General features: G+C 50.1%; 1 protein-coding gene across 4 annotated transcripts in view; it reads left to right on the forward strand.

Moving 5' to 3' along the window:
* The window catches only part of VPS50 (VPS50 subunit of EARP/GARPII complex), a 53211-nt gene that overhangs the window by 4559 nt on the left and 35647 nt on the right, over positions 1 to 13005 (forward strand). For 2 of the 4 annotated variants that reach the window (XM_074199364.1, XM_074199367.1), the window contains exons 3-13: positions 262 to 384; positions 3120 to 3191; positions 3663 to 3728; positions 4162 to 4215; positions 4889 to 4959; positions 5379 to 5496; positions 5576 to 5611; positions 6268 to 6350; positions 9092 to 9134; positions 9960 to 10058; positions 10160 to 10300. In XM_074199364.1, coding sequence (XP_074055465.1) covers positions 262 to 384; positions 3120 to 3191; positions 3663 to 3728; positions 4162 to 4215; positions 4889 to 4959; positions 5379 to 5496; positions 5576 to 5611; positions 6268 to 6350; positions 9092 to 9134; positions 9960 to 10058; positions 10160 to 10300 — 906 coding nt within the window. The remainder of the gene's footprint in view (positions 1 to 261; positions 385 to 3119; positions 3192 to 3662; positions 3729 to 4161; positions 4216 to 4888; positions 4960 to 5378; positions 5497 to 5575; positions 5612 to 6267; positions 6351 to 9091; positions 9135 to 9959; positions 10059 to 10159; positions 10301 to 13005) is intronic. The other 2 variants (XM_074199365.1, XM_074199366.1) reach the window with 2 other exon arrangements.

A 13005-nucleotide genomic window follows, 5' to 3' on the forward strand; every position in this document is an offset into this window, starting at 1 on the left:
TGGCAAATGCGGTTAAGTGACTTGCCCATGGCCACACAGCTAGGTCATTATGAAGTGTCTGAGGCTGGAATTGAACTCAGGTCCTCCTGATTCCAGGGCTGGTGCACTATCTATTGCGCCACCTAGCCGCTCCTTGCTTGACCTTCTTGACTGACCCAAGGGCCCAGCGGACTCTGTCCTAGAGTAGGGAGAGCTACCCCCAGCACGGATTGTCGGTCAGTCAGGTGTGGTCGGTCATCTTGGCATTGTGGTTTTTTAAAGGAGGAATTACGGGAGCTTCGAGAACAGCCCATCGACCCCCAAGCTCAACAAGAAATCATCAACAGCATCGAGGACGTTTACTTCTCGACTGACTCATTTGATATCGTGAAGTATGAGATGGAGGTAAGGGCCCCGGCAGCAAGGGTGGAGGCTGCCAGACTGGTGTTCACCTTCCTCCAGCTGCCTCCCAGCCTCCTTTATGTGCCTGCTTTGTGCTGTGGGAGGTTTGGAGGGATGGCTGCCATCTGGGGGCAGGAAACCCCAGATCCCCACATGATCCATCAAGCTTCTGCTAGCAGAAGGTACCTTTGCATAATTAGTTTTACCCGTGTGGTGCCTGCCCACCTTGTTTCTAAGAAGAAAGCATGATTATCATGCCATCTTAGAGGTCCTGGGAGCTCACTTGCCCCATGTGGAGAACTATACCTGTTGGAGCTTTGAGGGCTCCAGGGCTCTCGGGCCTGGTCTGCAAGGGGGCACTGATAGTAGAGAGGGTTGCAGTGCTGCTTTGGGGGCACGGGCAGGGGCAGCCAAAGCTCTGATCAAAATCTGAACTTTCTGAGCTGGTGGGAACCTGAAAAAAACTGGTGGGAGCCTGGGAAGAGACCCAGCCTACCCCCTCATTTTACAGAGTGTCTGTGTGTCAGGCATTCTTCTCGGGGGTGGTGGAGAGTCAGGGACAGGGTCAGCGGTGGGGTATCAGAGAGACTGACAGAGAGAGGTTTGTGCAGGTAGGGAACACATTCTAGGCATAGAGCACAGCCAGGGCAAAGGCAGGTTGCTTTGGTGAGTGGTAGAATCTGTAGGATACAGTGAGGCTCAAGGAGATATGGAAGGGAGGAGAGGACTAGATCATAAGGGCTTCCAGTGCCCAACAGAGCCATAGGGAGCCACTGCTGTGAGTGGAGGGAGTGCTGGGATCAGATCTGCAGTTCAGGAAAACCACTTTGATAAATGAATGAAGCATGGACAGGAGTCGAGAGAAACCTGAGGCAGGTAGATTCCCCCCCCCCCCCACAGCAGTCTGCTCCACCAGGCCAGGTGTGACTGTGGAAAGCCTGCACTGGGGCTGGGCTGAGGGGAAGCTGACCAGGGGGAAGTGACCAGAGGGGAAGCTGACCAGGGGAAAGTGACCAGAGGGGAAACTGACCAGGGGAAAGTGACCAGAGGGGAAACTGACCAGGGGGAAGTGAGGGGGAAAGTGACCAGGGGGAAGTGAGGGGGAAAGTGACCAGAGGAAAGTGACCAGGGGAAGCAACCAGAGGGAAGTGACCAGGGGGGGAAAGTGACCAGGGGAAAGTGACCAGAGGGGAACTGACCAGGGGAAAGTGACCAGAGGGGAAACTGACCAGGTGAAGTGACCAGAGGGGAAAGTGACCAGAGGGAAAGTGACCAGGGAGAACTGACCAAAGGGAAAGTGACCAGGGGGAAAGTGACCAGGGGGAAGTGACCAGGGGGAAGTGACCAGAAGGGAAACTGATCAGATGAGAAGTGACCACAGGGGAAAGTGACCAGAAGGGAAACTGATCAGATGAGAAGTGACGCCCAGAGGGGAAATGCACCAGGGTTGAAATGCACCAGGCTGAAGTGCACCGAGGTGCCACGCCTGAAAGCACAGGCCCTGGCAGCCTCTCAGTGGGGGGGGCGGTAGAGAGCGCTAGTCAGCTCTGGATGATTCCTAGGTCGGTGACCTGAGGTGCCCAGAGGATGAAGTTGCCTCCATAGTAATAGGAAAGGGAGGAGGTGGAGGGTTTATGGGAAAGGTAATGGATGATTTCCATTTGGTTATGCTGAACTTCAGGGACCTTTGAGAAGGTAGTATCAGGTAGGAGGCAGGGAGCTCAATCACGAGGGGCAGAGACATGAGTGGCCTTTGAGGCAGATTTTTTCTAGGAGTTTGGCAGTGAGGGCCTGGAGTCAAGGGGAGCTGAGTTCAAATTCACCCTCAGGTATTTCCTAGCTCTGTGACTCTGGGTAAATCATTTAATCTCTGACTGCCGGTACAATGGGGGTAATAATAACCAGGGTCCTGAGGATCAAATGAAATACTGCTTACAAAGTCTTAGTGTGAAGCCTGGCCAGTGGGGCCTGGCTCTGTAATGTGAGCTCTGGTGATGATGATGGCTTCAGGACATGGTCCAGTCTGGGAGAGATCCTGGGGGGTTTGTAACCTGAAGGCTCATACTCAGTAGGGTGGGGAGAGTTTCCTGAGTAAGAGAGGGGACAGAGCAGCTTCATGAGGATGGGCCAGGGTGGGCGGATAGGCATTGACAGAGCTTTGTGTGCCTGGGCTCCTGTTTCCAGCCCTTTCTAGCACATCATTCTGGACAGGTCCATCTCCCTAGGCTTTGGTTTCCTTATTTGTGAAATGAAGGGGTTGGAGAACTTGGAGAATTCTTCCAATGTTAAATCTTAGAAGCCATCTAACACTATCTCCCCGCCCCACTCCTCATTTTTTAGATGAAGAAACCGAGGCTTAGACTGAGTGACCTGTAATCTCTGAGGGGGTTTGAATCCAGGTCTCCCTAATTTTAAGTCTGGTTTTAATGACACCAGTGCCCTGGGGTAATATGGGTTGTGGCCTTGTTGTCTTTAGTTAGTGAACAAGAAAGGAGAGGGGAGCTCAGGATGGGGGATAGAGAGCAATATGAATTTGAAGGACATTAAGTGTGATGACAAGAGAAGGCCAGCGGTGCAGAAGAAATTCAGGACTGAGGCTGAACAGCGGGCAAGTCAGCCCAGGCCTCTCAACCCCCGTTGGGGCGTGAGTGTGGCTTGTTTGGAAGGCGGAGATGCTCTCCTGACCATGGAACCCCAAACCAACACAACTTCCTTTCCATTGGTGGTTTTGCCCACAGAAGCTCCCTCCTATTCTCAATCTGCAAGATTTGGAGGCTTACAGAGACAAGCTGAAACAGCAACAAGCTGCTGTAAGTGCAGCAGAGTGACTGCCGTCCTCTGTGTTGGGGGCCAGGCCGGCTGGGGCCGGGCACATGTGGTGGGCCCCCAGGAGTGCATGCAGGCCCCCAGGAGTGTGTGCGGGCCCCTAGGAGTGAGTGCGGGCCCCCAGGAGTGAGTGTGGGCCCCCAGGAGTGAGTGCAGGCCCCCAGGAGTGCGTGCAGACCTCCTGAAGCTGTGCCTTTCATTTCAAAGCTGGAGAGGGTTCTTCCTCTGCCTCTAGACACCCGAGGGGTCGGGGCGGGGCACTTAATCCAGGCCTCTGGGGTCACTGACTAGGCGGGGTGGTCCAGGAGCCTTCTTGGCCATAGTATGACTCTTGCTTGATTAACCACCATGGATCCAGAGTCTGGAGAAGTGTGTGAGCAAGGTCAAGACCTCCTCCCCATGGGAAGTCAGAGCTACGGGATCCTGACATTGAACCCAAGCCTCTAATTTTACAGATGAGGAAACTGAGACCCAGGGAAGTAAAGTGGAAGATCTGGGCCCTTCAGCTCATTACTTCCAGGGTATTTCAGTTCATGTTTGGAAACCCTCCCCCTATAAAGAACTGAAGGATTGGTTGAGGCAGATTATTCACTTTATTGACTCTGAGTGCCCTGCCTGTGATTAGGGGGTGGTGGGGCCTGGCAGGAGGAGGGAAACCCACATCCCAAGACTAGACTCCCTGGTCCTTGGTAGCACCTGGGTGCCAGATCAGTCTGGAAAAGCAGGATGACTTTGAGGTTTATAGAGTTGGGAGGGATGGTTTAGGGTACAAGGAAGCAATTGGTAGCTAGGCCCCCGGTTTGGGTTGGTGGTGAGGGGAGAATGGGTACAAAAAAAAGACTTGACCTGTTTTGGGAGCCTCCAGTGAGCTGTCCTTGATGTAGACTTTCCCTTTCTGTCTGTCTGTCCATCTGTCTATCCTTTCTTCTGCCCTTCCTGCCTTTGCTCTTGGAGGTCTCTAAGAAAGTCGCAGATTTGATCCTTGAAAAGCAGCCTGCTTATGTCAAGGTAGGCAATCCTTGTGGAATCTTGGGGGAAGACTGGGGCTTGGCTGTGGGGTGGGCCAGACTGAGGAGCAGGTGGGCTGGAGGGGCCTGGGAGGACTTCCCTTAGGTCTGGGCAGGATCTGGCCTCCTCCCTTCCTCCCTGCCTCAGAGGGTAGGCATGGGAAGCTTGCTGATTCTAATTCCCAGCTAGTCTTTAAGCCATGGCCTACTGGGCTGATTTTTTTCCTGAAAACTTGAGGGTGTGTTGTTTTTTTTTGGCGACTGCATCTCCCCGAATACCTGGGCCTGCACCAAGTTCTCCAGTCATCTCCAGATCATTTTCATATTACTCGTCTAGATTTTTCTGACCCTAAATCCAGAGCGCTAGGCCTCTTTGCTGCCCAGGCCTGGGGAAGCCAATGGCCAGCAGGGCTCACTGATCAGTCAACCTCGGAAGCTGGAGTTGGGGCAGAGTGGTGGAGGCCACTTGCCTTCCTCAGCCAGTGGGATCTCCACTTGCCAACTTGGGGTGCCAGGTCTCCAATCAGTAAAAAAGTGTGAGTCCTAGGCCCCTGGGCATGCTGCTGGCTTTGAAGTTTGCTCGACACTTTTCTTGTGGTTCTTGCCCTGGTAGAATCGTTGGCCAGAAAGGGGCCAGAGACAAGAGCAGTGACCCTGTTTGTGTCTCCCTGCAGGAGCTCGAGAGAGTGACCTCCCTACAGACTGGCCTTCAGTTGGCCACGGTCATGTGCACCAACGGAAGAAGGTAGGGTGTGCAGCAGCTGCTCTCCTCCCATTTGTGAAAATGGAAAGCTTAGGCCACTCTCTTTTTGAGGCTCTTGCCACTCAGTCTACTTCTGGACCACTAATCCAGGGTATGATGAAGGGTCTGGGGACAGATCCCATGCTTCCTATGAGGCTTCCCCAGGGAGCTTCCTCAGGGCATGTCCCATCGTTCTTAGGAAAAAGAACTTTGGCCACCCTCTGCCAGGGCCTAGCCAGAAGGGTTGCAGAGCCTCAGAGGCCAGATTCTCTTTGGGCAGTGCCAGACTGCTAGCCATGGTCTCTGTGGCACCTAATTCATGTTGACTGTCAAGGAAGCCACCTTGTAATGAAGTTGGTTTTGCACATGTTACAAAGCCCGGAGCTGGTGGGCCTGGCCAATGTCTTTATTCTTCCTTTTAGACACCTGAATATCGCAAAGGAGGGTTTTACTCAGGCCAGTCTGGGCCTGCTTGCGAACCAGAGGAAGCGCCAGCTGCTGGTTGGCCTCTTGAAATCCTTGAGGACCATAAAGACACTGGTGGGTCTTGGGGTTTGGGGTGCAGCTGCTCCAGGCTGTAGTTGAGTAATGATCTCACTGATGTTGTTTGTTGTTCCAGCAAAGAACTGATGTGCGTTTGAGTGAGATGCTGGAGGTAAGTGAAGGTGATGGGTAGGGGCTCCACTGAGACCCTTCCCCCTGCCTCCCCCCCATCTGTGAATTGAGCCCTATGACAAGGATTCTTTAGAGAGGTGAATTCCCACTCAATTCTGGGGGCTGGGGGGGTTTCAGAGAGCCCTCCTCCTGATGTCCTGGAACAGGCCCTTGGGGCCTGCCCTTTCTGGTGCCCATCCACTGTGCCTGCTGCCATGCCAGTGTGGCTGGGAAAACAGGCTCTTTCTGAGTGTTGTGCTTTTTCATTTTACATTAAAGTGACGTTCTTGAATACATGGGTGGTCACGTGTTATAAAACCTCCCTTGGTAGGTCATTTGGTGGGAAAGAGACCCCTTGCCCTGGACACAAAATTGGCTTAGCCATTATTCCCTCATAGTCTGTCTCTTCTCAGAAACAAATCTGTGTCCTTGCCTGCCTCAGTTTCCTGTTCTGCTTTCTCCTTCCCTAACTACTCTAGGTCCCCACAGGTAGCCTTCAGCTTGGGGTATGCTCAGCAACCAGGAGCTGCCTTTCCTTGTGGGCCCTGTAAGGATAAACTTTATGAGAAGGGGCCCAACTAGCACTCATGCCCATAGCCTCTCTGTTCGTGCTCTGACCTCATCTGAGCCAAGCCTCATGCCAGTGTTTTCCCCAAGGAGGAAGATTATCCTGGAGCTATCCAGCTTTGTCTTGAGTGTCAGCAAGCGGCCAGCACATTCCGACACTATAGCTGCATCAGGTATGGGGGGTCAGGCTCAGGCTGCAGAATGGGTGCGGAGGGGACTGCAGTCATTGGCAGCCATATCCATTCACCCGGGTCTGCTGCAGTGTCCAGAGGGAGATCCACTGGAAGAGACAGCCCTTTTCTTAATGGACTATGGAAGACTTCATTTTTTTTAATACATTATTTTATTTTTTCCCTCAATTACTCATAAACAATTTTTAAAACATTCATTTTTGTTGCTTTTTAAGTACTAGTTTGTTTTTTCAGTTATATGCAAAAAAGGTAAGTTTTCAACATTCATCTTTTTTAAGCTTCTGAGTTTGACATATTCTACTCTCCTTCCTTCCATCCCCCTTTCCCAGGGTGGCAAGCAATCAGATATAGGTTGTCATATGTAAATCGTGTTTAACATATCTCTTTATTAGTCATGTTATGAAAAGAGAAATTAGAAACCCACGAGGAAGAAAGAAATAACAAACAAGAAGTTTTAAAAAGTGCTCGTTGTCTGCTTTGCTCTGGATTTGGCCTCCATTCTGGGGCAGCCCCAAAGGCAGAGGAAAGGGAGGATTCTAATTCTGGTCTTTGGACTCCAGTGCCTGGACTTTGTTCTGCCATGTCTGGACACTGTAACACCATTTAGTTTTTTCTTACAAGAAAGTCATTGTTACAAGGGAGGCATTGTCACTAGTTTTCCGGCTCCTCTCTCACTGAGACAATGCTGTTGCGACTCTGGCAGGTGCTGTCTGTGACACATTGCAATGAAATTTTCAGAAGCATTAAATGTTGATGTTTTCTCTGTTATTGGCTGGTTAGTGTTCTTAGAATTAGTCTTTTTTTTTTTTAAAGGTTTTTGCAAGCAATGGGGTTAAGTGGCTTACCCAAGGCCACGTAGCTAGGTAATTATTAAGTGTCTGAGGCTGGATTTGAACCCAGGTACTCCTGACTCCAGAGCCAGTGCTCTATCCACTGCGCCACCTAGCCACCCCAGAATTAGTCTTTTTTAACAAGGGGATGCTATCATTTTGAAACTTGTGGACTGGATTCCCCAAGATTCTTTGGGAAATAATGGCAAGACCCTGCTATCCTCTGCTCAGTCCACAGTACCACTGAGATATGCGGCATTTGGTCAGGGGGTCCCCATGATATTTTTAGTGTCTTTCTAGTCTTTGTGAGCTCTTGGGCTGGGGGCCTGACCTAGAACGCAAGAAATTCTAGAAGCCATGGTTTGGGGACATGTGGGCCACTCTGCACTCCTTCATCTTCAATCAGTCAAATGGTTTATAAGCATTTATTAAGCACCTCCTGGATGTCAGGCCTGTGCTTAGTGCTGGGTCAAAGAAAAAGGTGCAAGGCAACCCCTGTTCTCCAGGAGCTCTCAGCCTAATTGGGGGAACAGCAGGCAAAGCAAGGAAGCAATGAATCAAGGAGTGGGGAAGGCTTCCTGAGGAGATGGAATCTTAAGGGGGACTTAAGGAGTCTGGGGGTTGCCAGGGAAGATGCCCAGAGCCCAGAGATGGCCCGAGGAGTATGTGTTAAGGAGTGAGGTGTAGGAAGCTCAGAAGGCCTTGAAAGAGGGGGACTTGGTCTTGAAGGAGAGTGTTTTCTTTGGGATCTTGGAGGCCCTCGAGACTGTTGCAGTTTATTGAATCTGAATTGGGGCAGGGAGAGCATGTGGAGGGAAAGTTAACGAGTTGTTTTGGACTCATTGAGGTGAAGATGTTCACTTGCATCGAAGGTGTCTGAGAGACCTCCCCTCCTGCCCACCAGCCTACCCTACTGGGCTCTTTCTGTTCCTTTTCTGAGGTTGGGGTCCCCCACCTGCTGACATGACATTTCTGGTATGATGGAGCCATGCTAAGAAGATGGTGCCTTGAAATGCCCTTTCCCAGAGATACCTAGCCCACTCTTCCTTGTGTTTGATTCTGGGCTTAGGGACAGACTTGGCTTCCCAGTTGAGCTGCAGTCCACCCGGGGCTGTCCTTCTGGCATCCTGTGGATGTTCCTCATCGCCTCGATATTTCCTAGGGAAATGACAGGCTGAGCCTGTCTCATTTCATGGCTGCACAAGAGCAAAATGACCTTGGTTATCTTGAGTTAGAGGAAGCTCCCCCTAAGCTGGGAGGCTCAATCTAACAACCAGCCTGGTGTCAGGGTCTGGCTTGGCTGGACTCCTGATTGTCCTCGGTTCTTTCCTCTAGAAAAATGAGTGATTTGGGATCCAAGACATGTATCCAGTCCTTGAGCAGAGTCTTGGAGAACATCTGTGAACTTTGACATAAATGAATGCCCCCAATTTTTAGTTCTTAAAAGATAATGTCCTGCCTTGGACATACCCCCATTTTTCATCTCTCCTTCCCCCTCCCACAGATCCTCTATTAAAGTCTTAAGAAAAGAGGAGGAAGAAAAAAGCTTTTCAGCTAACTTACCAACCTACTAGAAAAGCCTAGTGCGATATACAGTATTCCATACCTGGGACCCCCACCTCTGATTAGGAGCAGGGATGGGGTCTCAGGCCTCTGGATTTTACCATTTGATGGTGGTTGTGGTCATTGGGTCCCTTCGCGTCCCTCATTCCCATTAGTGGGCATCCCCTGGAAAGGGCTGCTGTCCCTGTTGGGTGTATCCAGGGCCCCTCCTCTTTCTGACCACCTTGAGGGACATTCTCACAAGGTGGGGTCGGGGTCTCTTTTTTGACCTCTACCCAAACTAATCTTCAGAAAGACGGGAAACTCTAAGCTGTCTCTTCTGTTCAACAGTGAGCTGGACTCCAAGCTGCAGGACACCCTCGAGCAAATTGAAGTAAGAAGGAAGACCTTGGGACTGGGGGGGGGGGTCCTGGGGGCAGTCAGTGGGGGGCCCAGAACCTCCAAGGTGGGAGGGGGAGAGGGGACACTCTGGTCCAGTACAACAAAATGCGGTCCTGCAGCTCAGCACACACAGAGGCATCCACCCTCACCCAGCACAACGCAACACAATGCAGCCCAACCCAGCACAGCTCGGCATAGTGCGACAGGATGCCCTCCACCCCCACCTGTCCCGAGGGCCAGACAAGTGGCTGCAGGCCAACCTGCTGGGCATGGGCTCCTTCACCAACATTTTCCAAGAGAAACATGCATGGGTCCACCTCTTCTCTCCCTGTCCAGAAGCTGAACCTGGTCTTCCGCAGGTGGAGCTGCTGCTCTGCACAGCGGACCCAGCAGTGACTGTCACCTCAGTAAAGGCTAGTTTGAGCCACCCCGGGAAAGCCTTCACTGGGCCCTCAAAGGCGTTTGTCCCTTCTCCCACCACAGAAGAAAATCCTGCTTTAAATACATTTGTGGCTGCTCAGGGGCACTGAGGCCACCCAGGAAGCCCTGTCTCCACTTTCTGAGCTGTGTGGCCACCCCAGAATTGGGTGGGCTGCTAGCGGAACCCTGGGCTTCAGAGTGACTGGGAATCCTGAATTCTGAGCTCACCCACATCAGAGCTGACGTCTGACTCTGGATGGGGCTTTAGACCATTTTGTCTCTCTGACCCCTTGTTTTATCGTTTATTCCAGACCAGGCAGACTACAAGTTGCAGGGACCAGGACCAGGGGCTCCCTGGGGGTGGGTCCAGACCCTCCTCACCTGTGCTCCCTTTCAGGAGCAGTTGGATGTGGCACTCTCCAAAATCTGCAAGAACTTTGATGTGGCCCACTACACCAAGGTGCAGCAGGCCTACAGGCTCCTGGGGAAGACACAGGTGAGGCTTGCCCACCTGCGCCAGCCTGGGGCGATGGACCTCTGTTGGGGGGGGGTGACCTTGGCCGGCCAGCCGAGTGACAGGCTTTCTGTGCCCTACAGACCGCAATGGACCAGTTGCACATGCACTTTACGCAGGCCATCCACAACACCGTTTTCCAGGTGGTCCTGGGCTACGTGGAGTTATGTGCAGGCAACACGGACACCAAGTTCCAGAAGCTTCAGTACAAGGATCTCTGTACAGTGAGTGATCCTCAAGGCCTTTCCATGTGCAGTTCTTGCCCTTGGGGCAGAAGGTGGAACTTGACTGAGGACGGGGCGGGGGGGGGGGGAAGAAGTAAGGGTGGCACATGGGAGAAGGGTGGGTGAGAGAGGGCAGAGGAGCTGGGCGGTGAGCATGGCCAGTGTTCCCAGCCCAGAGCTGCCCCAAGTGAAGCCTTTTGCATCCATAGTTCTGTCCAATGTCCTTTCTCTTAGCCTTTTCTAGATGCTTGGCAGGGAGAGGAGGGCAGGAGATGGGATTAACTCAAACAAATGCTGTTGTCTGGGGACTCAGACCACAGCGGAGATGGGGAGGGGGTGAAGGTGAGAGTGTGGGCCTGACTGGAGGCCTATTCTCACAGTGAGTGCATGCTTGATGCAGGCCTGCTTGCCTCTGGTCTGGGGGTGCCTGGGCTGCACCAAGTCAGAGGGGCTACAGGGGTTGTCCTTAAGTGGGAGCAAATGTAATGAAGGAAATTGGCTTCCTAAGCCCTGTCTTTCTGCAGGAAATTGAGGCAGACTGGGCTAAGTGACTTGGCCAGGGTCATATAGCTGGTAAGCATCTGAGGCTGGATTCAAACTCTGGTTGTCCCAACTCCCAAGTTTTGCAGTCTCTGTACCACTAAGCAGAGAGATGTTTGTTAAATCCACAAGAGCTGATGGAGTGTAGCAGAAGGGAAGAGGGTACAGGGTAGATCCTCAGGAGACACCCATGGTTAGGAGGCATGACCTGGCCAGCAAAGGAGACAAAGAGGGGCAGTCAGAAGGAGGAGAGAGAGAGAGAGAAGGGCGCCCCCAAAACCTAGAGGGGATAGTATTATTATGGAGAAGAGAGTCCTAGGCTGCAGAGAGGTCAAGAACGACAGCTGAGAAAAGGCCATGGATGTGGTCATTAAGGGATCATTGGTCACTTTAGAGAGGGCAGTTTGGGCAGAATGAAGAAGCTGGAATCCAGATTGTAAGAAGATAAAAAAAGAAGCAGAGGAGAGAAAGGGGAGGTGTCTGTTGCAAGTGGTGAGGAAGTAGCTTAAGAAAGGGAGGCTAGATTTGAGGACTTGAGGAGACAGGAATATTTTTTAATAAATGGAGGGGCAGCCACTGCTTCTGAGGAGAAAGATGATGAATGTTGGAGAAGGGATGGGAAAGCAGGCAAGTTGGAAGAGTTTGGGGGCAAAGAGGAGGGGAAAGGAGGGGGTACACGGGAACCCTGCAGATCAGAGCTCTCTCCCCACTGCCCTTGCCTGTCCCGAAAAGAAGAGGAGCCAGTGGGCCCCTGCATGGATTTTTGAGGAATGGGACAGTTCAGCTTGTAGTTATGCTCTTCTTTCTTGAGACTCCTGTTTCTCTCATTTCTTTGGTAGAAGGAGGTACTTGCTGTCTTTGGGATAGAGTCCTAACAATGGTATTGCTGGATCAGTCAGTAAGCACAGTTTATTAACCTTTGGGTATGGTTCCAAATCACTCCCCAGAATGGTTGGTTCAGTCCACACTCCACCAACGATGTATCATTGCCCCAATTTCCCCAGATCCCCTTCAGTATCTGTCAGTTTCTTTTTCTGTCATTTAAGCCAATCTGGTAGGTGTGAGGTATTTTAATATGCATTTCTCTAAAATAGTGATTCAGAGCAGTTTTCCTGTGACTATAGATAGCTTTGATTTCTTTATTTGAAAACTGCCTGTTCATATCCCTTTTTTTTAAAGACAATGGGGTTAAGTGACTTTCCCAAGGTCACACAGCTAGGCAATTGTTAAGTGTCTGAGGTCACATTTGAACTCGGGTCCTCCTGACTTCAAGGCTGATTCTCTATATATACTGCACCACTTAGCCGCCCACTGTTCATATCCTTTGACCATTTATCAATTGTGTTCTTGACCTGTGTTCTTAAAATTTGACTCAGTTCTCAGACCTTTAAAAGATGTATACTATAAAAATTATTTCCCAACTTTCCACTTTCCTTCTAATCTTGGTTGCATTAGTTTTGTTTGTACACACATTTTTTCACTTCTTCACACTTAATGCTTGCTGATGGCTTTAGATGAATATTATCATTTTGAGGAACACTCCATTGATTTCTGTGTTTTCTAGAGTTTTTAATGTAATGGATGCTGTATTTCATCAAAAGCTTTTTCTGCATCTATAAAAATAATCATGATTTTCTTTATTGATATGATTGCTTATACTCATACTTTATTATGGCATAAATTCTATCTGGTCATAGTATATGATCCTTGTAATATGTTGCTATAATCTCTTCACTCATTTTATTTAAAATTTTTGCATCAATATTCATTGAAGAGATTGGTTTATAGTTTTCCTTAATTTTTAGGCCTTCCTGGTTTAGTTATGAGCACCGTATTTGTGTTGTAAAAGGAATTTGGAAGAACTCTTTCTTTGCCTATTTTTCCTGATAGTTTTTATAGTATTGGAACTAGTTGATCTTTAAATGTTTGATAGAATTTGCTTGTAAATGCATCTGACCCTGGAGATTTTTTTTCTTAAGAAGTTCATTGGTGACTTGTTCAATTTCTTTATTTAAGATGGGGTTATTTAAGTATTCTGGTTTTTCTTCTGTTAATTTTGGCAATTTATATTGTAACTATTTATTGATTTTCCTTAAATTGTCAGATTTACTAGCATACTTCCCTAAGGCAAAATACTTCTTAATACTTGCTTTAATTTCCTCTTC

This window comes from Macrotis lagotis, chromosome 8, assembly GCF_037893015.1.
Source record: "Macrotis lagotis isolate mMagLag1 chromosome 8, bilby.v1.9.chrom.fasta, whole genome shotgun sequence".
NCBI lineage: Eukaryota > Metazoa > Chordata > Mammalia > Peramelemorphia > Peramelidae > Macrotis > Macrotis lagotis.